Genomic DNA, 24,537 nt, shown 5'->3' with positions numbered 1-24,537 from the left:
CTTTTAATCTCGTTTATGACATCGGTTGAACTACCTGCAATAATAATATCATCTACCCATATCAACAGAAAAATAATCTCACTCTCATTGCGTTTGAAGAAGAGACATGGATCTGCTGCTGATTGTTTAAAACCAAGTTCTATTAGGTAGTCATGAAGTAAGTTGTGCCAGTTTCGACCACTTTGCTTCAGTCCATAGAGCGATTTGTTTAGTTTCCATACTTTCCCTTCGATTTCATACCCGGCCGGCTGTGTAACATATACTTCTTCGTTAAGGGCAGCATGAAGGAAAGCACTCTTCACATCCATCTGGTGTAGGGTAAGGTTTTCTTGCACTGCGACCTGCATGAGTGACCTAACTGTCTCCATGCGTGCGGTTGGTGAAAACGTTTCGACATAATCAACTCCCTCGATCTGGCTAAATCCTTTTGCAACATATCTAGCCTTGTAAATAGGTTGTTCTGGGTCTCCTTTGAGGTTAAATACCCATTTTCCACCGATAACTTTGCGATCTTTTGGTGGGTCTGTCAACGTATAGGTGTCATTGGTTTGAAGTGACTCGATTTGTTCATCCATTGCCGCTTTCCACTTGCATGAGTCATTTCGGTTAATAGCGGTCTGATATGTTTGCGGTGTGTCCATTAAATAACAATAATCTATATAGCTCACATGGTCGTTGTCATCAGAGTTTTCGCTCTGGTCATAATCTGCTAGGTACGATGGTGGCTGTCGCTGTCTTGTCGGGTATCGCGATTCAGATTGCTCTTTCGGTTCTGACTGCTCCACTGACACTTCAGCTGGTTCTGGTACTTCAGCTGTTTGAGGCATGATTTGATCATCGTTTGTTTCTTCGTTTTGAAACTTTTCAGTGAAGGTTACAACTCTATGCTTCATCACGGTGTGGTTATCAGGGTAATAGACAAGATAAGCTGGACTTTCTCGATCATAACTGACAAAATACCCCTTCTTGCATCGTGGGTCCAGCTTTTTCGTGTTAGGAGTGTAAGCATAACATACAGTTCCGAAGACATGGAGTTTGGAAACATCAGGTTTGCGACCGGTAATCAAACTGTATGGTGTACTTTTGATGCGTTGAACATAACAACGGTTTCTGATGTGCATAGCGGTCATCAATGCATAGGTCCAGAGGTATTTCGGCAACCCCGATTCAATCAGCAATGCACGGGCCATATCAAATAATGTTCTCCAATTACGCTCAGCAGTTCCATTCTGGTGTGGTGAATGTGGAGAAGATAGCTCATGTTTTATGTTGCTTTTCCTGAGCAGCGACTTAAACTCGTTAGATATATATTCACCACCATTATCACTCCTCATGCGACTCACATCACCGGTTGGAAATATATCAGCATGGAAATTGAATGATTTGACTTTGCCATATGGGTTAACATCAGCAAGAAATTTTTCGGTCGCTTTCAGTGCATCTGATTTTTCTTTCAAATAATAGGTAAACGAGCACCCAGAGTAGTCATCGGTAAAAATAATAGCGTATCTGAAACCGTCCTTTGCAACAGGATCAACAGGACCTACAAGGTCTGTGTGAATTAATTCAAACGGTTTGGAGGCACGGGTATCAGCATCTCGGTTACGGGTATCAGTTTTCTTCGCGAGGATGCATGTTTCACAATTGAATTGACTTGAATCAGAAATGGTCATACCTTGAACGACATTTTCAAGTTTTCGAACATCAGCAATGTTGCAGTGGCCGAGTAATTTATGCCACATTTCAAGACTTTCTAATCGATTTCTCCCAACAGATGTTTTACACAGATAGTATAGCCTACCATGTTGATTGATAGGAAATTTTACATTATCATGAGTAGTTAATGTCCCACGGTTACCATCAAAAACTACTTTCGCACCCTTTTTTGTTGCCGACTGGACTGAAAATATATTTTGGGGAAATGAAGGTACAAATAACACATTCTCCATTTTGACATCAGCAATATTCCCATTGTTGTCTTGCAACGAAATTAAAACTGCCCCCTTCTTCTTGGCAAGGTTGTTAGACTTTGAGCCATCTGCTAGCTCAATGTAGTGTTCTTCCGGCTTAAAAGATTCATCGGTATGGATGAAGTTTGCATCTGTGTTAACGATGTGAGTTGTAGCTCCACAATCTACTAAAATTTTCTCACCAATGTCACTGGTTAAATGGATGCTATCACTAATTTTGAAAGCATAAGAATGATCATTTTTTACTTCAGTGTTGTCATTGACAGTTTTAGTCGCATGTTTTTGCTTTCTGCAAACTTTGTCAGTATGCGAAGAGGTCTTACATACCGAACACCACTTTCTATTTTTGGTATTTCTGCATTCAAATGATTTATGTCCTGCTTTACCACAGTTATAACAAATCAATTTACCCGGTGTCTGCCTCTGGTCAACAGTATTCATAACATTGTCGCCAGCCGGTTTCTCGGTACGAGTACGTTCAGTATCCTCAAAATTCTTGAGTGATTGCTTGAACTTCTGAAAGTTCTGAATCAAATGCTCTGATTGAGAGGTTACAGCAATAAATGCTTTATATCTATCTGGCAACCCCTTAACTACCATCGAAACAAGTAGTCCGTCACTAACAATTTCGTCAGCTTTTCTAAGTGCATTTGCAGCAGATTCAGCTCTCAAGATGTAATCTGTTATCGGTTCAGTCTCACTTTTCTTTAATGAAGTTAGTTGGGTATACAGGGCTATGATTCTTGGTTTCCCACTTCCAGCATAATGATCCTGGAGAATTTTGAATGCTTTTCTACCGTCGTCACGTGCGTCTCTCATTATAAGTGATATCGAACGTTCATCGAGGAATTGGATCAATTCAGAAAAAGCAGTTTCATTTTCATCAGCAGATATGTCCTTATTGCCAACAAAAACATGTTTCAGTTTGCGTATCTTCATGTATCCAAGAAATTTAACTTCCCACAATTCAAACTTTCTTTCATCTCCATCGAAACTAATATTCTTCCACTGGCTGGTGGCACTGGGCCCATAACCTGTTAACATGATGGAGGATTGAACACAAGAAGTGACACCAAGAATTATAAGTACGAATGTAAGTCTTATGCAAAAGCAAGGTCTACCATATTGCGTAGAACCTTCTAGAACAAACTAAAAATGCTTAGTCATCACAACATCTAAAATGCCGTGACCGAATATATCAACACCTAATTCCAGAAAAAACCTATTAAGAAATAAAACTCACTCTGGTACACGCTCTTCTTATATCTTATGAAACAGTGTCCTCCTCCGCGAATACTTAGTTAATTGGCTCTGCGCAGGAGAGATAAATGCGTACGTCTGCATTTTTTGATAAAGTGCGGACGAATATAGCTAAAAATTATTCGTCCGCACATTATTAAAGTGCGGACGAATATCCACTTCGATGATTGTTTTTGTGGAGTTAATTAGGTGTTTGTTACCCAAATTAGACATCAATATTCTGCTAATTAGAAGCATTACGTCAAATTGCAGAAAATTGTCTGGTAGAGTACTTACCCTGATTGAGTGTTGCTCAAAGAGAGTATTAAATACTCAAGGACTCCCCATCGAAGCCATGGCCCCTCCTGGAAATAATAGACAGGACATATCCCTCGATCTCTCTCTCTCTCTGTAACGTTTACTTTTTCGAGTGAGGTTTTTTTAGCCATGCCAACAGGTTAAAAGTGCTGTTTTGCTCTACTAGAATTCCAATGAAATCAGGATAATGCATGCTATCATAGTCAATAGTGTAAAATTTATTTAAAATTACAAGACTTTGGTTTCTTCAAGATTTCTTACCTCAAAGAAAGTTATTCCAAATTTCCGCATGGTTTTTACGCTGCCATATTTGTGTTTCTTAAAGGTTGGCTTGTTGTAACATGCTTAACACAAAACTGTTCTGCCCGGATAATGAACATTGGCCTGATTAAGTACGGCAGCTTGCACCGGTTAAGAACAGGGCAGAAAATACATAATCAGGGCAACATAATCAGGACAGGCCAACTTATTACTCAAAAAATATTATTTGGCACTTATAAAAGGGACATATAATCAGGGCAGGCCAGTTTATATACGACAGTGTAATATTATTTCTCATTTATTATAGAACGAACATAATCGAGGCAGGCCGACTTATGTATGACACAGTCAAATATTATTCCGGACTTATAGAACAAATATAATCGGGGCCGACCGCTTTTATATCATTCGTCATCACTTCTGAAAGCGAATAGCCCTGGTGGCAAAGTTGTTGTTGCTCTCAAATGAAACGAAATTTCGCGGCAAATACTAAATTTTGGGATTCGCAAGTTTAATAACTTTTCACCAAACTTAATTCCCGCAAAAAGAATAATTTAGGTTCCGTGAAATTTAGTTACTTCAAAGTATATTATGCTGAAATGTATTTACTACAAGATTAGTTTTAAACTAAGAATTACGTCGAGAAGTTTTTCTTCCGCCATCTCTAGTTTTTAGGGGTGTTCTATCTTCCAGAGAATGTTTAATTCACAAAAGTTCGAAGAAAATGCCAATCACAGCCTGCCTGGCCAGCCATTATATCAGCGTTCATAATCCGGTCACCACTACATAACCAGTGCAAAAAAAACATAATCGGATCATGTGTACATAATCCGGCTGTCCCGGTTGTAAACAGGCCGTTTTCGAAATCTGGGCAGAACAAAACTCCGGAACAACCCGGAATAACCCCCGGAGAAGAACCCGGAACAATAATATAATACACGGTTTCTTTACCGTTCCTTCTCTTATAAATGCTTTTAGCAACATAATTAATAATTTAGTAGTTGCTGTCGTGTTTCTTATAAAAAACACATGTATGTATGTACAGGAAATACCGTGCACTCTTCTTATAATAGATTTTTAGACAACAAGTATAACAATTTTGAACTCATATAAAAACAAGAGAAATTACTCATCTATGTCACTCTATGTTAAATGTCAAATATCGCTGACGTTTTTTAGTTAATTTTGAAGTTAAAATTGTGGAATTTTAGAATAAAAGTAAAGGTTAAAGTCGTTCGTTGTAAACATGAATAACCTGCGAGAGTTACAAAAAAAACACGTGTACCGCACGTTAAGTTTTGTAGCGCCCACGACACCTCGTGTGCATAATATCTTAGTTCACAAAACCCTGGCAGTTGTGACCTTTAAGAAGCGAAAAACCATCACAGCGTTTTTAAAGTAAGGAGGGTCGATCAAAAGCTCTTTCCAAGATATTAGGCCTAAAATTTAAAAACGAAACGTAATAACTTCACTATTCTTATTTTAAATTGACGTCAATATCTAGTTGCGTTGGTGTCGTGCCGTCTAGGCAGTTAAGAAATAAGACAAGTCTTTTTTGCACTAAAGCTTTAGCGCCATTATTGTTTTTTTTGTGATTTTAACACATGGATTTATTTGTATATTGTACATTTGTATAATAAACAGGAACTTGTAAGTTTTTTATTCAAATAGCAGACACACCAGTCTGGCAAAAGGCGCTAGCGCTTGCCTTGATGTCAAAAAGGCAAAAACCCTGGGGGCGAGGTTGGAGAGAAAGCGAGATTTTTTTTTCAATCCGTGCCAAAAGGCTGACTTTCTAAAGGCGTAAAAAATAGAGATACGGTATTTTCAAAAAAAAAAAAAAATACTGTTGTTCCGGGTTGTTCCGGATTACTTGTACCAGAGTTCCGGTGTTCTACTGTTCCGTTATGTTAATGCAGCCCTGCTGAATCTACTCAGCAAATCAGGAAAAGGTGGTGTTCTACCAATGAACGCTGACACAATGAACCTGCTGGCGGAGAAGCACCCCAGGCCAAGACCAAAGTATGAGAATTTATTACTTAAAGGACCAGTAAATTATGTGCACGAAATCGTTATGGATGAAATAACACCCGAATTGGTTAAGAAATGTGCAGCAGCAACGAAAGGGGCTTGCGGACCCTCCGGAGTTGATGCGGATGAATGGAGGCGAATTCTTGGTTCAAATATCTATGGTGATACTGGCAGTGACCTGAGAAGAGCAGTTGCACAAACGGTAGAGCAATCATGTATGATCGAAATGGAGAAGGTAAATCAATGTGCGACGATAGAAGCTCTAATGTCCTGTAGGTTAATACCATTAGATAAATGTCCAGGACTGAGACCTATTGGAATTGGTGAAGTTTTAAGGAGAATAATGGGGAAATAAGTTATGGCTGTCCTGAAGAAGGATGTTTTAGAAGCAGCTGGTAATTTGCAGTTGTGTGCAGGTCAAAAATCTGGCTGTGAAATTGCTGTTCATGCTATGAATGACATCTTCAACAGTGACGATTGTGAATGAGTCTTACAGATTGATGCCAAGAATGCTTTTAACTTCCTCAATAGATCTGTGATGATTCATAACATTAAAATCATTTGTCCAACGATTGCTACCTACGTATCAAACTGCCACAGAAGACCTGCTAGACTTTTTGTGCTTGGTGCAACAGAAATCTTATCTGAAGAAGGGACAACGCAGGGCGACCCAATTGCTATAACTGTATACGCTCTTGGAATCACACCATTGATGTCAACGATAAACAGCTCATTTCTATACACATCACATTCTTCAGATTCTTCAAATACGACAAAGCAGGTGGCCTACGCTGGCGATCTAACTGGGGCTGGGAAGCTGAAAGAATTACGTCAATGGTGGGATCTGCTGGTTCTACATGGTCCATCGATTGGTTATTACGTTAATGAGAACAAGACGTGGCTTATTGTAAATGAGAAGCTGCGAGAATTATCTTCAAAGATATGGGAATAAAAATCCCCAAAGAAGGTAGTAAACATCTCTGGGCAATCATTATTATTATTATTATTATTAACATTTATTTGGGTTCAATTTTGTACAAAATTGTTCTTCTCCCTAAAATGAAATATAAAAATGAAAAAAAATTATAGATTAAGAATAAATAAGTGTTCAAAAAATAAATTTTTTTATATACATTAAATAAGAAAGAAAACCGCGATGAGAAAAACTGGAAAGGCTTGAAAGAAATTGAAACGCTCGAATCGACGAGAAATTAAGAAACGATGTATGGAATCAACCTAAATTGTAACTAGACAAAAAGCAGAGAAAACGATAATGGCCTTGAAAGTAAGGAAAATATAAATAAACTATAAATAAAGAATAAATAATTGTTCAAAAAAAATATTATCTTTTTATATATATACATTATAAAAACCGCGATGAAAAGCAAAATTAAAAATAAACTTGAAAGGCTCGAAAGAAATTGAAACACTCGAATCGACAAGATAAATAGAGACGATATTGGAATCAACCTAGATAGGAGTAACTAGAAAAAAAACCCAGAGAAAACGATAAATGGCCTTGGAAGTAAGAAAATATAAAATAAAATAATTGAATTATGAAAAAAAAAAAAAATAATAAATAAAAAAAAAATAAAAATAAAAAAAAAAATATTTCATATATATACTTGGCTAGTCGCAAAAGGAGAAAAGGCAAAAGTAAACACAAGCTGAAAATGAGTAAGGGTAGATTGTGAACAGGTCGATAGAATATTGGCACCCAAACTTCGGCGAACAGAATTCAAACAGACAAGACTCTAGCGACTGCCTTATTTAGATAAAATTGTTTTGCTTCTTTAGTAAATTTTTCTAGAGTTTCAATAATTTTTATACTATCCGGGATTTCATCGTAACACCGTGCTTGGTTTTGAAAAGTGCCATTTCCAACATTTTTAACAAGAGGCTCCTAGATCTCAAATTTCGTGTTGGTACAACAAACTCTACGTTTAGATAGCTTGGATGGTTGTTATCAATTCTCGATTTGTGTACAAGTTTACTTATACTGAATTCAATATGTTCTTTTACGGGAAGCCATTTTAGATTCGTGACTTCTTGCAGATTAGCATAACGGCGGAGAACGTAACCAACAGCCATGTTTTGGATCTTTTGTAGCCGACATATCAGATAATCAGGTATTTGCGAGAAGACAACATTACCGTAACTTATCCTTGATAAGATCAACGTTTCCGCCAAGGTTTTGCGTACATGGAAAGGTGTGAAAGGACTAAACTTTCGTAGAGCACGTAGTGTTGAGTGCGAGGATTTTATAACATTGTTTATATGGCAGGTCCATGATAGATTTTGATCGAATTGAATGCCAAGTAACTTAACATTTTCTTCCTGCTCGATTGACATACCAGCACAACGACAAAGATAGCTTCGGTCAGAATCAAATGCTCTCAGTCGCTTAGAATGGAATATGATTAACTTAAGCTTGTCACTGTTGAACAAAAGATTGTTTTCTTTTGACCAAGCTAGAAGGTTATCTACATCCTTTTCCATATCTTTGATTGATTGAAATAGATCTCTGACTTTGCAGTGTTTATATAATGTTGTATCATCAGCATATTGGATACTGGCGGAGTTGATTTGATTTGATAACTCGATGACGTAGAGGTTAAACAGGACAGGGCCAAGTATGCTACCCTGTGGTACACCGTAAAACATTGATTTTAAAGATGAAATTTTGTCTTCAATTTGAACGTATTGTTTCCTATCTTTCAGATAACTTGATAATATCTTTAAAGCACGAAATGAAAAATTCATATCACGTAGTTTCAGCAGCAGATTTTTGTGATCAATCGTGTCGAAAGCTTTGGAGTAATCGATGAGGATAGAGAGTGTCACTTCACTTTTCGCCATTGCTTTTTTTATGTCGTCACGAATCTTAAGCATCAATGTGGTAGTCGTATGACCTTTGCGAAAACCGGATTGTGTTTCATTGTAAAGTTGATTACTTTCGATGAATTCACATAACTGAGATAAGATTACTCTCTCGTAGATTTTTGACAATACTGGCAGTACTGAGATTGGACGATAGTCCTTTGTGCTAATTGGTGTGTCGATCTTTGGTATTGGGCAAACACGAGCAATCTTCCATTGCTGGGGAAATATTTCTTTGTTGATGCATTTGTTAATAATATGGACCAGAGGGGATGTTATGAATTCTGATACTGGCTTGATAAATCGTATTGGAATATTGTCATGACCACTGGAGCAGTCATTCTTGAGGTTTTTTAGTATTTTATTTATTTCATTGTAAATAGTATGTTGAATTTTGAACGATTGTTCGTTTTCAGTAGTTTTGATATCATCTGGTAATGTAGACTCGACGTTTGATTTCCCAGTTAGGTTTGCTGCTAGATTGCTAAAATATTCATTCATTTCTGAAGGATCGTGTTTGATTCGTGTTTTTTGATTGCTCAGAATACGATGAATAGTATTCCAGACAGATTTTTGATCCTTTGACGATAACGATTTCTTGAAGAACGAGTTTTTTATTTCCTTCAATGTCTTTCGATAATTAGTGCGTTTTTCTTTATAGTCATTTTTGTAATTTGGATCTTCTTGGGCTTTTTTACGATAAAATTCCAGTTGGTTTCGACTGTCTTGGATGGCAGGGTCTTTCATCCACGGAGCGATCGGGCGTGTTAGCTTTACTCGCTTCAGTGGGGCATGACGTTCAATACAGGATAATATGAGATGATTCAGTGTATCTATTTGTTCATCTGGATCATCGAATGTAAATATCAAACTAAATGGTAATTTTGAAAAATCGTCGATATAGGAATTCATATCCAGATTTTTTTCGTCATGAACGAATTTATATCGCGGTTCGAAACGTTCTTTTTTAATGCTAAGTAGAATATATGGCGTGTCATGATCACTTATTTCGTCAGTAATAAGCACGTCACTGTTTGTCACTTTACCAGGAATGTTAGTAATAATATGATCAATGAGAGTAGCTCCCTTTCTGGTTGGTTTATTGACATGTTGATACAAATTGTACGAATTTAGTATGTCTTTATAACGTTTGGTGGATTCTTTTTCTTGGCCTTAAAGGTCAATGTTCATATCACTGGTTACAATAATGACACCGCTCCATTTAATAGATATTTCGGCTATCAATGTTTCAAAATTATTGAGCCATTCGATCTTTTGCTCTTCCTTTGAGCTTGGTTGATATATTGGTACACAGACATTCAAAAACAATTTTGTCAAGCAAAAAGTTGAAGAATGGGTTGCGGAAATTAAAGTTCTTTCACGGATTCCAAGAGTGGACCCACAATCAGCGTTATGTGCTTTCAAACATGGCCTACGTGGAAGATACACCTACATCATGAGAACTGTTCCTGAAATTGAAGCCTTACTTCAGCCGCTAAAACATTGCATTAGGACAATTTTCCTTCCAGTACTGATGGAAAAACATATTTGCAACGATCCCGAACGATTGTTGTTGTCTCTACCTGCGAAGTATGGTGGTATTGGTGTTATCAATCCTATTTCACTCTGCAAAATAGAATACAACAACTCCAGAAAAGTTACAAAAGCGGCTTCCAACGATGTGTTTGAACAACAAGAAGTCAAGCGTAACAAAGAAGATGATACGCGAAAAGTCAAGAGTTAGATTCAAATCGATAAAAACAAAAACAAATGAAGAACAATTAAGAGCCATAAAAGCCATGTCCGTAAACGTATCACAAATGCGTACACTTGATTGTTCAACAGAAAGCGGTGCATAAAACTGGTTGACATTAGATAAGAGATTGTTCTGGGATGCTATTCGCTTGCGATACAGCCTACCACTTACCAGATTACCGGAACGATGTGTATGCTGTTCACCATTTACTGTGCAGCATGCACTAAGTTGTCATACTGGAGGATTTGTTGCAAGGCGACTCAACGAATTAAGGAATATTACAGCTCAGCTATTGTGTGAAGTGTGCAAAGACGTTGAAACAGAGCCATGTCTCGAACCATTAACGGATGAGCGTATTGCATCCAACAATCAACAAGACGAGGCGCGTGTTGACATTGCAGCCAGATGGTGCTATGGACAGAGAGCGTATTTCGATGTAACCCACAAGCTCGATGCTATAGTAACATTTCTATGGAAAAAGCGTATGACACGAACGAAAAGTCGAAGAAAAGAGCATATAATGATAGAATCATACAAACTAAAAATGGTTCGTTTACACCACTTGTTTTTAGCACTACTGGAGGAATGGGACGAGAGTGTCGCAGATTTTACGCTTAGCAGAGCATATATCGCTAAAGAAGAACAACAAATTTAGTGCAACTTTAGTTATATACGAGAGTATATAAGAGTTAATGACAGTCTGCTAAGATCGATGATTCTGTCCATCCGTGGATCACGCACGCACAAAAAGTGGAGATTTATGGAGATGCCCGATATCGAACTAGTGCAAAGAGAAGCAGATACTCTCCGAGTGTGTCAACCTTTAAATGTTTAGTGTTATCTTTCCACGCTTGATGCCTCCCGTTTCTATGTGTTTTTTCATTGTAATGATATGATGATTCTTTTTGAAATATATTTTATCCGTGTCCCCCGCTGTGTTTTTAGCAAGCCGCCCTTGTTTATAGAAGACAACAAGTCCACAGCAAAATGTGCAAATATATGAAAAAATACTAAGAAAAATTTTACAAAGTGTATAATTTGTTTATTACGATTTTCGCGATTTAATCAAATTGTTATAGATATATTCTTGCAAAGAAAAGTATATTGTTTTATAATTTTTTTATTTCAACATGTCTTCTTTGCCAGAGTCTTCTCTGCTCTTTAGACCTTAGCACTAAACTGGATTCACTAGACCCGCACGTACCTTTTCAAAAAAGTTTTTATTTGTTACGTTAAATGTTTTGAAAACGATGTCTGGAGCATTTTCAAGAGCTATAAAAGAAGCTAATTTCTCTGTAAGAGTGAATACAGATGGAGAAAGAAGTTTTGGAGGCAATGCTAACATAAATCGAGACAGAAACAGCGGAAATAGTTCAAATCGAGGTGTGCTTACCACTTTTTGTTTTTATATAAATAAAGAACCCTCAGCTAATTAGTACCGCTTGAATGTAAATTTACATGTACGCGAATTTTACGACCTCATGTAAGGATTTCATGTCTACATAAAGAACCTTCACATATCTTTTGTTTACACACGAACTTAATTGCTTTCTGTTGTTATTGTTGTTTAGGAGATAGATAGATAGATAGATAGATAGATAGATAGATGTGCATATTTTACATGGCTAGCCTCACAAATATCGAGGGATATACCCTGTCTATTATTTCCAGGAGGGGCCATGGCGTAGATGGAGAGTCCTAGAGTATTTAATGCTCATTTTGAGCTACGCAGACCCAATTAGAGCCCGTGCTCTACTAGACACCCGGCAACATCCAACGGCCCACACAGTGTGCCATCTTCCCAATTTCCCTCACATGGCTTGGGTTAACCCGGGGCTATGGTAACATTCACTCACCCATGTTGAATCGCCGTCAAGAGGAATCGAACCCCGGTCTCCTGCACAGAGTACGAGAGCTATAACCACTAATCTACGGCACCACGAAGTCATTGGATGACAAGTCATAACAATAAGATTTGATGAATCATATCATTGTAACATGTAACATGCATGTTATTGTTTAACATGTGTTAAGTGTTAAAGGTTACGAAGGCTATTGACATATATTATATTAAAAAAATGAACGAATACAACAGGTTAAAGTTAAATCATTATATATGTGTATTGATTCTTTCTTAAATTTTTAAAACCTGATTTAAAAAGCATTTCTATCGCGGCTTTCTGTTCTTAAACTTTTAAAATGCAATCTAAAAAAGCTTTTCTATTGGCACTTTTAGTTTTTAAACTTTTAAAATGCGATCTAAAAAAGCTTTTCTATCACCGTTCTTCATTTCTGAATTTTTAAGACGCGATCATTTCGCCGCTTTTCGTTCTTAGATCTGGCTTTTTAAGAGTTCAGATATTTAATGTGCAAAGTATAACATTTAGTTTTGTGTGAAAAGAAATAAAATTGCATGCGCACTTTCATAAAACGCAAGCATCAGCGAAAACATAACATTTATAAACAAATGGTTTAACATTACCTTTCATGAGTAAAAACAATAGATACTTAGATCTTTGTTAAACTATATTTTTTTCGTTGATCTCTATTGTTTTCAACATGCAAAAATAGCTCAGGTATTTAACAATAGGTTAACAATAACAGCGAAAATTCTGACGCTACCGAAAGCTAGTCATGTAAAATATGCACATCTATCTATCTATCTCTAGCTGATGTGAAGGTGGTAACTATCGTGTACATGTAAAGGTACATTCGAGCGGTACTGTAAGAATCTCCTAATTTCGTTCCTAGACAGGTTTTTTGTGTGTGTAACAATTTTGATAATCCTGTTAGCATTTTAAACACAAGGCTAGCTAATATTAAATATCATTTACGTCAGGTAAAATATTTGTTTGTCCTACATGTATAAATAAAGTTTAATTAAGGACTGGGTTAGGTGTATCTTATATAATAATACGGAGTGTTTGTGACGGTCATAGTGGATATTGTTGATGTTGCCGAAATTTTCTTTGAAGTTGGCGAAAAAAAGTATGTCTCAAATGTTAAATGACGTCAATAACACTACTTTATCGTCAATATCCTTATTAAATAATGAAGCCATTACAGTGCAGTTAAAATTTTGAGTCCAAATAACTTGGAAACGAGATGGCGATGTCAATGATTTTCACCGCATGGGTAACTGGGGACCACCTAGGACCAATTTGGGGAATTTTCCCAAACCTATGTCCCTGAATCGGTTCCGGAATGGACGGGTTGATGAGTTTTATCAAAAGTACATGATCCTATACATTTTTTTGATCAGCGTTTGAAGATGTATATGATGAAGGCAACAGGTACATAAATTTCTAAAAAAAATTTTTGTACCTTGTGAAGACTTTGCTGACGTCAGCAAATATTTTATTCCCTCTCATTAACCGTTCATCGAAAGCACATGTTCATATACATTTTCTTGATTAGCGCTTTAAGGTTTACACAGTAGAGACAACGTGAAAACAAGGTTCTAAATTATTTTTTTGTAGATGGGTTGCTGACGTCATCCAATACAAATGACGCTTCTTTCTCATTTTTATCCAGCCTCAGTGGATTTCTCCACGGGCCTTATCGACTAGTTATGTATAAAATAAAATCTTTTGCTTTTACTTTAGCAGGAAAAAAATAAAGTATATAAGTAAACGAGGCATTGTGCGGTTCTTTTCAAAACACAGGTGCCATAACAAGCATTGTCGGGTGTCATATATACCAAGCATTTCTTTCCATAATAAACTTTTGCTAAAAAAAGTCAATTAGTATTTTTATTACAGGCTGATTACCCTTAAAAAAACTTACCCCATTAAACTTCATAACTCAATAATGAAACCAAAACAAATTGTTTTTTTTGGTATCACAAGGGATTAGATTTGTCATTAAAGAATCAAATTAGTCTTATTTTGGAATATAATGTTTAAAATTTTTCATAACTTGGAAAATTTAAAATTAAAATTTGTGATGTTAAGACTAAGCTGGCACTTTCACTAATTCTTCCATATCTGAACCTATTTGGTACATCATAGGTTTTTAGGGATTGTGTCCGATATCGTGTCATTTTTTAATTAGCATAGCATGTGATACGAATTTGGAATGATGTTAAAGTAATGTTTAATTTTTTGAAATCGTTTCAAATCGTATGGAAATCGTTTCAAAACGTATGGAAATCGTTTCAAATCGTATGGAAATCGCTTCAAATCTTTTGGAAATCGTTTCACTATTTTGTGAATGGTTTCATTAAAAACTAAAATCGTTTCCTAATCGTTTCAAGATTGTTTTATTATGCTTACTCAAGCTTTTTCAGCAAATAACCTCCCGAGCAATTAATTGCTAACATCAGAGTGTCTATGCGAGCAATTTTGCTCGCCATATTTTTCACTAAAAAAACTTTACATTTAGTCTCTTTTCCAGGAGAGGCGTGCGCCTTGGCACACACCCAAATCGTTTTGGGGGTGTGATTAAAACATCCGCCACATTTCCAGTTTGGTTGGACATTTCCGTAGCTCGTTTTGAACTTTCGTCGGTTAAAACGTCCGATAGATTTCCGTCTTGGTCGAACACTTTTAGATCTCAGAATTATTAAATAGTCCTGGTCCTTTTAATCCACGAGCAAGCTTATTCATAGCCAACCTGATTATCCTAGTTAATTCACTGACTCCTGACTTAGTTGAAAGAACTACATAGACATAAATCTCTTTTGCCTGCCCCTGCCGTTGTCTTACACAAGAAATCCAACCATGCGGTTCTTAACTAATGCGGAGGTGAACACAGACAAAGCACGGATAAAGCAAGTCTGCAAAACTGCACTAACAGGCGGAACAGGTGTTATTTTTATTCAAACAATTTTAAAAACGAAACCCAAGCGAAGCATTTTTTTGCCTATTTGCTTCTGATGACCTGAAAAATAAACAATAAATTTTTGAAAATGACAATATAGTCATGCATACTATTTGAACATGTAGACAAGGAAGTTAAGATTGAGAGAGTCACTATACGCTCAATCATCGTGTTTGAGGTTCACGATTCAAAACGCCCCCACTTTTCTACCACAAAGTGAATGCGCAACATTGCGTTATAACATCCTTTGCATGTGCGTTCTACATCGCACGCGTTACTTGATTCACATATTTCTGAATAAGACTGATGCATGGTATGGTCTAACAAAGACTTGTTTGACGAAATAAATAAGTAACTAGCAAGATTATTAAGTTGGAAAGAGTATTTTTATTTTTGTGCAGTCTATAAACCACTATGGCAATATTTTGCCGTCGTGAAGGTCTACCACAACGGCATTTTTGATGGCAAAAGCTGAATGCCGTCGTGGATTCAGAGGGCTGGGAATGTTGTGTAGTTTTCTTTAAGGATTTTTTTTCCACAACTCCATTTGAAGGTAACTTTGCAAACACCATGATGTAAAGAGACACAATAATTTATTATAAGAAAATCAAAAAAACTACATTTTAATTCGGAGGAAAATATACACACAAATGTCCCATATACAGTACCGCTTGAATGTAACTTTACATGTACGCAAGTTTTACGACCTCGTGTAACAACCTCATTTCTATATAAAGAACCTTCACATATCTTTTGTTTACACTCAAACTTAATTGCTTTCTATTGTTATCGTCGTGCAAATGAAAAAGACTAATCAAGATTTTGTATGTGAGAAGTGTATACGTAATGATGAAGGTGTTTTGGCTAGCACAGAGGAGGAGAAATGGGTAGCTTGGAAGAATTATTATCAGAGGTTGCTTAACACTGAGTTTGATTGGGATGAGGATAATTTGTCTGATGATGATGTTGTAGTGGAGGCTATTAGGAAATTGAAGGTTGGCAAGGCTGCAGGAGTATCAGGTATTGTTGGAGAGATGGTAAAAGCATCTGGATATATTGGAGTTGAACTTATTACAAGTCTTGCTAATCAGATTATAAAGGATGGTGCTATTCCGAGTGAGTGGCAGTCGAGTGTAATAGTGAATTGTTTCAAGGGTAAGGGTGATGCATTAGAAAGGGGTAACTATTGAGGTTCGAAGTTGGTTGATCAAGTAATGAAAGTTATTAAAAGAGTGATTGATAAGTTACTTAGAGAAAGAATTGATATAGATAAGATGCAATTTGGTTTTGTTCAAGGACGTGGCACTACAGATGCAATATTTTTTCTCAGACAGCTTCAGGGAAAGTATTTACGAGAAAGAATCTCTGTTTTGCCTTTGTAGATTTAGAGAAAGCTTTTGATAGAGTGCCGCGTAAAGTTATTTGGTGGGCTATGAGAAAATTAGGTGTGGATGAGTGGCTAGTTACGATGGTATAGTCTATGTCAAGCAATGCTAGAAGTTGTGTCAGGATTAACGATTCCCTTAGTGATGAATTTAGAGTAAATGTTGGTGTACAACAGGGTTCTGTACTTAGTCCTTTGTTGTTTGTTCTAGTCTTAGAAGCGCTGTTGATGGAGTTCAGAACAGGTTGTCCATGGGAGCTATTGTATGCAGATGATTTGGTTCTCATAGCAGAGTCGATGGAAGAATTAGTTGAAAAGTTTGAGAAGTGGAAGAAAGGACTAGAAGAGAAAGGGCTAAGGGTGAACACAGCAAAGTCTAAAGTCATGATTAGTAGCATTGCAGCCAAGTGTGACCTTGTAGTTGGAAAGTGGCCTTGTGGAGTTTGCAGGAAAGGGGTTGGTAGTAACTCAATTTTTTGTCAGACTTGCAAGCATTGGGTACATAAAAAGTGCAGTAATATTGGTGGAAGTTTAAGAGCTGACATTCAGTTTGTATGCAAAAGCGTTGCAAAGGTGAGATTATAGAGAATGAAGTATTTCCAGCTTCATTGATGTACAGCAGTGGCTCGTTAGAGATAGTTAAGAACTTCTGTTACTTAGGTGATATGTTGGGCAGTGAAGGGGGTGTTGAAAGAAGTGTTACTTGCAGGATAGGTTCTGCTTGGAAAAAGTTCAGAGAGTTACTTTCTTTGTGGACTAGCAGAGTCTTGTCAATTGAGTTAAAAGGTAGGTTGTATGAGGCCTCTGTAAGAAGTGTTATGTTGTACGGTAGTGAGACATGGGCAGTGAAGTAGGAAGATCTTGACCGTTTAGAAAGGAATGATATGAGAATGGTTAGGTGGATATGTAACGCCGTTTTGAGAGACAGAAAGAGTTCAGATGAGCTAAGAAGCAGGCTAAGTATCCGTAGAATTAAAGATGTTATCCAGATAAGAAGATTGAATTGGCTGGGACACTTGGAAAGAATGGAGGGGGATAATTGGGTAAGAAAGTGTAGAGACTTGATAGTTCCTGGGGCAAAGCCCAGAGGCAGACCGAGAAAGACTTGGCAGGAGGTTATAAGGACAGACATGATACGTCCCTTATCATGCTAGCATGGGTTGGATGGGGTATATTAATGACCCTCTTCCAATCTGATCTAGACTGTGTTAGATCTAAACTCAACTTCCTCTGTATCAAGTCTGTCCTTATCGCATTCTGTGAAAAATGCAGATGTTGATTAGACCAACACTCCACAGTTTACAACAACCATGATTAAACATGGTAGGATTTTTGCTGTGACAAAGCATATATTCTCAGAGTTTGTAGCTATTACCTTGTAAGTTTTTTCGGCTGTTATCTTGATAGTGGTTTTTAAGTTGATTTCCTTTACTATAGTTTTCCTTAATAATGCTATAACATTTCCAATGAAAACTGTTTTAGTTTTCTAAATGAGAGTTTGTCATCATGGAGGAAACAAAATGTCACTGCAGGAAAAATGTTCTATTGAGCTAAGTATGTAATAAATGATAACACATTTAGGCTTTATTTTTTAGTTATTATTAAAAAACTGAATGTACATGTTATAATGCTGTTTCTTCAATTGGGGTTGGAGAATCAAAATAACTGTGAAGGGTGTTTTGAGGATACCAAAGTAAAAAAAAAAAGAAAAAAAGAACTGTGATACAAAGCATGGAAGGAATCCTTGTGTGAAGGGTGTCAAAACAATTCTTTAACACTTTTTTTATTAAAAACATTTGTTTATCATCTACCGGTGAGATTATTATGTAGGATGAAAGAAAACACGAGTCATGCATTATTAAAATCCTTGAAAAACTTATGTACACCCGTGTTAGAAATTTTTCAATGCTCATGATATTCTCTTTGATCGACAGTTCAGCTTTGGTAAGGCTCATTCAACTTCTAGTGCTCTTGACAATGGTAACCTTGCCTGTGGAGTTTTTGTCGACCTTCAAAAAGCCTTTGATACTGTTGCCACACTATCCTTATTTCCAAATTACATTACTGTGGAAGCAGAGGAGTTGTATTAAATTGGTTTAGATATATCAGGGAGAACACAATTTGTTACCATCTCTTATGTTAAGTCTCTTGTGAAAGCTATCAAACACCATCATCAATGATCTTCATTCCATTATTATATTTAGAAAACTTTTCAATTTGCTGATGATAATCTACTTCATTTCAATTCTTCTCTGAAATCTTTATGTAATAAACTTAACTTTGATCTTAGATGTCTTCAAACTTGGCTTCTGGCCAATAAAATTTCTCTAAATGCGAGTAAAACTGAATTCTTAATCTTTCAACATCAGCAGAAAATCCTTTAATTCTTACCTTTTCTAAAAAAATGCTAGTTCTAAAATCTTTCCAAGCTCTTCTTTTACTTGGGTGTGTATCTTGATTCTCACTTAACCTGGAAACCTCATGTTTCCTTTTTAACTCCTAAGTTAGCTCTTGCTAGTGGTATTTTATCTAAATTGAGGCATCACCACTCTTTCTGAACCTTAAAGTGCTTAAAGTCTTTAACTTTGTGAAAACCTTAAACATTCTTTTTATCAACAAATTTCTTAATTCGAAACTCACTTCAGATCTCTTAAGTTTCTTCAAATTTATTAAATTATTATCTTGTGTCACTTTAAAATCTCTTGTCATCAATCACTGCCTAGGGGAATATTGAACCTGCGATTTTGACTAAATAATTGAATTCTATTTTTATTTTATCAATTAATTTACTTAGGTGGTCATCCTCTTATATTAGTCAACGACTATATGATGGTTTTCCGCCTTATCTTTTTTCTTTCTTTTTTTAATTATTAGCTGCGTGTATGTCTGCTTGTTAACTAGCAAATAAATTTATTTTTACTTATTTTTAAGCATTTTTGTTAAAAAATGGATACAAGCAATATGAATTATATTTTAATCAAAAATAAAATCATTTTGAGTGAAAATTTTCTGGTTACAAAAAAAAAAAAAAAAAATCAACAATAAGTGAATATGGAAAGGATATTATATTGACTCAATTCTTGTACTGAAATTAATACATCTAGCTAATAGCTACGTGTTTTAAAAAAACTTGTTTGTTTTGATGCTCAGAAAAATGGAAAAGCTTCCTGCATAATATGTTCCACATTTTGACTAGATATAAGGAACTTTGCTAACATAACAAAAATATTTAGTATAATAAAAAACGCAGCTAAAAATATTCAAAATCTTTTTCCTCGTAGTTGCATTAGAAAATCTTTCTAAACACCACTTGCCTTCCCGACTTCATATATAATTAAACAATACTGTAGTAATTTTGAATCCGGTGAAATACGCAATATTAAGTAGCTTAAATTCAATATGTTAAAATATCCTGAACATCGCCACCACAGCAACAAAAGGGTGAACCAACGTACCACTTTGTACGTGTGATTTAAAAAATCACTAAGCCACTAGTTTCAAATTGTTTTCTCCCTTTTAAAAAATACTTTGGAACCCGAAATGTTAAATGTGTATCAGAAACAATGAAGAAATCAGATAAATTTAAACAAATGATTTAAATAAAAATATGGGTAAATTTATTATGGAGAGATTAACAAACAGTAAACACTTTTTTAAAAGATTAAATGAAAACAGATGTGCTGTTTATAGTCTAAAATCAACAAACAACCCACAAAAGGCAAGTCACGCAAAGGAGTTATACATCTTTCCTTGGCCTAAGATTTAAGATTGTATTAGGATTATAGCGGAGAAGATGTTTTTAAATAACAAAACAGATTAAGTAGTTTAACCTTACTAATTAAGAGAATGTAAAAATGAGCAAATGAAATGTTAAAACATAGAATTTTACTAAAATGTGATTGATTGTGATTACTATCAATAGTAATGCAAAGACCAAATGCATCAGTTCAAAAAAGACAAACATAGCAAAATTTTGATAGTTTTTGTGTTTAGTAATCTTTTCTCTATTAGGAGACAGATACAAAATCTAATTTCATTTGGCTACTTCTCTTGCAGTAAATTACTAATTTTGAATTAAATTCTGTTTCTCAAAACGTATACAGATGTCAAATATATTGTATAAAAAAACTTGCTCCATGGAATGTGTTCACTAGGGAATGTGTTAAATCTATATGAAATATGAAATAATGAGATATACAGTGCCCTGCTTTTACTTTTGTTCTTGTATACTTGTTCTTTTTGTCAGACAAAAAGAGTATTATCGTTAAAGTGTATATTATTCTTCCCCTTTAAAAAACACATTAAGAAACTTTTGGAACTTCAATAGCTGGGTGGCAGAAGAAACAAGATGCTTAGCCTAGTTTCTTGCTAAAACAGGTGACCAATTATGACAAAAAGGCTTGTTTTTACATTATAGAAGTTTATATTGGAAACTTTAGTAAACCCAGTGTGTTCTTGGCATACGTTTAACTTTTCCCTGTTTTTCTTTTTAGTGTTCATATTATTACCTAACTATTCTTCAACGAATAACACAAGTAAACAAAATGTATGCTAAAATGTCTGGTTTATAATTCTTGAATAAGTGGTTGGTGACCAAATAAGCACTGAATACAAATCACAAATAATTAATAGTTTAAAAATTAAATAAACTAAGAACATTCTATTTTTAACATAAGACATGGCGTGAAAACTATATACATAAAAGTATTTTCGGAATAAAACACTACACAGTTTCATGTTTTAACAATCATCACGATATACAACCCTGAAGATTGTTATAAAACATGAAACTTAAAGTTGTCATGTCTGGTTTTATCCTAAAAATATTATTTCACTCTGAAAGCATCGAATACTCTTATTTTTACTGGATATCGTTACAACCTTTTGTATTTTAATAAGTTGCATGCACTAAAATTTTTTATTTTAAGAAAATTCAAGAACTTAAGTTAAAATGCCATTTTACTGTTGTATCCTTTTTTACTGCTTGATCAATAGCATTAAAAAATAGGATATACAGTTTTAATGATTTTTATTTATTTATTTTTTATTTTTTTATAGGAGACAATGGTGGACGGTGGCAACGAGGAGGATACAACAGAGGTGGATCCTCTTTTAGGGGAAGAGGTAGAGGAAATCGTGGTCAAGGACGTGGTCGTGGTCGTGGTAGAGGCCATGGAAGCTATCACCCCAGATCAAGGTTTGATGAGGACGATGAGGGGGACTCTATGATGGATAGTGAGAGGCAGGGAGGTAGCAATAGATATAATCCATATGGCAGGGGTAGTGCAAATAGTCGGCGCAGGGACAGATCTCCAGAAAATAGAGTAGATGATGTGGATGGTGACAGTGGGTGGTGGAAAATTGTCATACCGGAAGGGAAAAAACATAGCCGTGACTGGCTGTTAGCAAGGTTAAAATCTATATGTACTGAACCATTCTCGCCTGTGAATTTTCATATTTTCCAGGACAATGCTGTTTTTTTTGTCAATGAGAAATCTGCTGCAGATGGATTAAAAGCGGCAAGTAACAAGATAACAACAAAAGATGGCTCAAAGTTGTTTCTCTCAGTGCGACCAAGTCGGCCACCAAGAAATCAAGGTGGTTCCACAGGAAATAACAATTCTGGAGCTCCTATTAACACAGAAGTTGAGACATCTCCTGAAAAGTTAGAAGTGTATAAAGATTGCCTTGCAAAACGCTTTGACCCTGAAGCAGTAAAATTGGATTTGTCTAATTTGTTTTTTGACAAAGTACTTAGAGCAGGGGAAGTAGAAACCAAGATATGGAAACCTGTTGTGATTAACACTATTTTGGAGATTATACATCAACTCTGTTCTACATTAAAAATTCTAGATTTGTCCAATAATCAAATACAAAGATTAAGCATTCTAGAAAACTTAAGTGAAAAATGTCCAGCACTGGAAGAAATCAATCTATCCAAAAATGCGATTCGTTTTACTGGTGAGCTAGCGAAGCTGAAATCACACAAAAATATTATAAAACTGTGGTTCAGTGAAAACCCAGCCTCTGAGCAGTACAAAAACGACGTTGGTGAATACCAAGAAGAAGTTCGTAACCACCTTCCAAATTTAAAAGAGCTTGATGGAACAGTGTTGCCTCCATCTCTTAAGTTGGCATTTGACTTAGACGAGACGGCAGCATCACTTCCTAAATCATTAGGTAATTATCCACCAAATTCTGAAGCTTCAAGTTTAGTTGTGGTTTTTTTGAAAAATTTCTTTCAAATCTATGATGCAGCCGATGTTAACGATCGTCAGCAGTTGTTGCCAGCCTATCATAATGATGCTGTGTTTTCATTGTGTTGTAACACTGGCGTTCCAACTTCTGAAAACAATGCCAATTCCTTGAAGGACTATTTAAAACATAACCATGATATTGAAAATATGAATGACAGGACCAATAGAGAACAATTAGTTAAGCATAAAAAACTGACAGTGGTAGCATTGCTAACTGAACTTCCTCAAACAAAGCACAACTTTAATTCGTTTACTCTTGATATACCTTTTGTGACTGCTGAATGCTTAATGTTTGTTGTTAAAGGCACATTCTTGGATGGAAATGGTCAAGTTCTTAGAGGTTTTACTAGAACTTTTGTGGCTGTGCCTGAAAAGAATTCACAGCTCCTTCTTATAAACGACCAGCTGCATGTACGAGCAGCAACTGAAAAGCAGATGAAAGTTCAATCAGTCGGAAATGTACCAGTTGTGGCCCAGACCACTTCCACTGTGCAGAATTCTAGTTACACCACAGAGCAAGAAGAGCTGGTGAAAAAATTTTCAATGGAATCGAAAATGAATTTGAAGTGGTCTTTGGATGCCCTGATTTCGAATGGCTGGGATTTTAAACAAGCTGCTGTAAAATTTGGAGAATTAAAAAGCCAGGGAAAGATTCCACCTGAAGCTTTTCAATAATGACAACATTTATTACTGACGATAACAAAATTAAAAAAAACCTGTCTAGTGAAAATTGGGTGAATGTCGTAACATTATGTAAAATGCAAGTTCCAATGTTCTGGAATGGAAAACTAAAAAACAATTTTTTTCAACTGTGATATATTTAGTACGTTTCGTTTTTCTTCGATTTTTTTATGCTATATTTCGATAATTCATTCCATACAAAGAGAAGTCAGTTGAAACATACCAACATTTGTGTAATTAAATAAATGATATCTATTGTCTATGCCTAATCTATAGTCTCTTTCCTATAAAATGACAAAAGAATGTGTTTTACGTTTTTTTTTTAATTGTAAGGCAACAGTATAAAGATATAGACGCATAAAGATCATTATAGATCTTTTTAAGAAGCAAGCCAAAACTGCTATTTATTTTATCTAGTCTTAACTAACATCGAGGCTCCTTTATACCGTGCCTTCAAAAAATATGTTTTTACGACTTGTGTTAATGTTTTGAAATTACTCTTCCGTACATTAATCCATAAAACGTTTTCCGCTAAAAATTTTAATGATTATTGTAAGTGGAAAATCTTGATGTGCTAGATGTAAAGATCTTGTAGAATTTTAATATGTCAGGATTTTTTGGTAATGCATCTCTGATGTGGAATGTCAACTCCTATTTGAACTGTGTTTTTGCTTACAAACAAATTTCTGCCAGACCTTCGTAAAATTGATAGTGATTATAAAACTCTTGAATATGTGTCTGGAGAAAAACCTTAAAAAACCTTAATTATAAATATTTTTAAAAGAATTTCTGTCTAGTTATTGTATATTGCGGCCTTTCTATAAGTGAAGGTATTTTTTTATTTACTTCAATTGTGCTGCGGATTTTTCTTGTGGTTGTGTGAATAAACTTAGTTGTTACTATCTCCCTTAGAAGTTAGTAAAAACTTAAAAGTACTAA

General features: G+C 35.6%; 2 protein-coding genes across 6 annotated transcripts in view; one reads left to right on the top strand and one right to left on the bottom strand.

Moving 5' to 3' along the window:
* The window catches only part of LOC130654196 (UDP-N-acetylglucosamine transferase subunit ALG13 homolog), a 54,643-nt gene that overhangs the window by 23,889 nt on the left and 6,217 nt on the right, over positions 1–24,537 (bottom strand). For 2 of the 5 annotated variants that reach the window (XR_008984364.1, XM_057456738.1), the window contains exon 1: positions 3,789–4,757. The exons of 1 other annotated variant lie outside the window; for it this stretch is intronic. The gene's annotated coding sequence lies outside the window, so the exon portion shown is untranslated. 2 more of the 5 variants (XR_008984363.1, XM_057456740.1) reach the window with 2 other exon arrangements.
* On the top strand, positions 11,635–24,252 carry LOC130654193 (nuclear RNA export factor 1-like). The gene is made up of 2 exons (XM_057456736.1): positions 11,635–11,838; positions 21,719–24,252. The coding sequence occupies exons 1-2, from the start codon at positions 11,706–11,708 to the stop codon at positions 23,590–23,592; spliced, it is 2,007 nt and encodes a 668-aa protein (XP_057312719.1). The 5' UTR covers positions 11,635–11,705; the 3' UTR covers positions 23,593–24,252.

The sequence above is a fragment of the Hydractinia symbiolongicarpus genome, chromosome 8, assembly GCF_029227915.1.
Source record: "Hydractinia symbiolongicarpus strain clone_291-10 chromosome 8, HSymV2.1, whole genome shotgun sequence".
In the NCBI taxonomy this organism is placed as follows: domain Eukaryota; kingdom Metazoa; phylum Cnidaria; class Hydrozoa; order Anthoathecata; family Hydractiniidae; genus Hydractinia; species Hydractinia symbiolongicarpus.
Note: the sequence above shows the minus strand (reverse complement) of the source record. Positions and strands in the feature narration are given on the sequence as shown.

What these genes read in the sequence shown, in the direction of transcription:
- LOC130654193 (XM_057456736.1), top strand. Translation starts at nt 11,706, where the DNA reads ATGTCTGGAGCATTTTCAAGAGCTATAAAAGAAGCTAATTTCTCTGTA. An exon ending in CGGAAATAGTTCAAATCGAG is followed by an intron (nt 11,839 to 21,718) that starts GTGTGCTTACCA and finishes ATTTTTTTATAG; the next exon opens with GAGACAATGGTGGACGGTGG.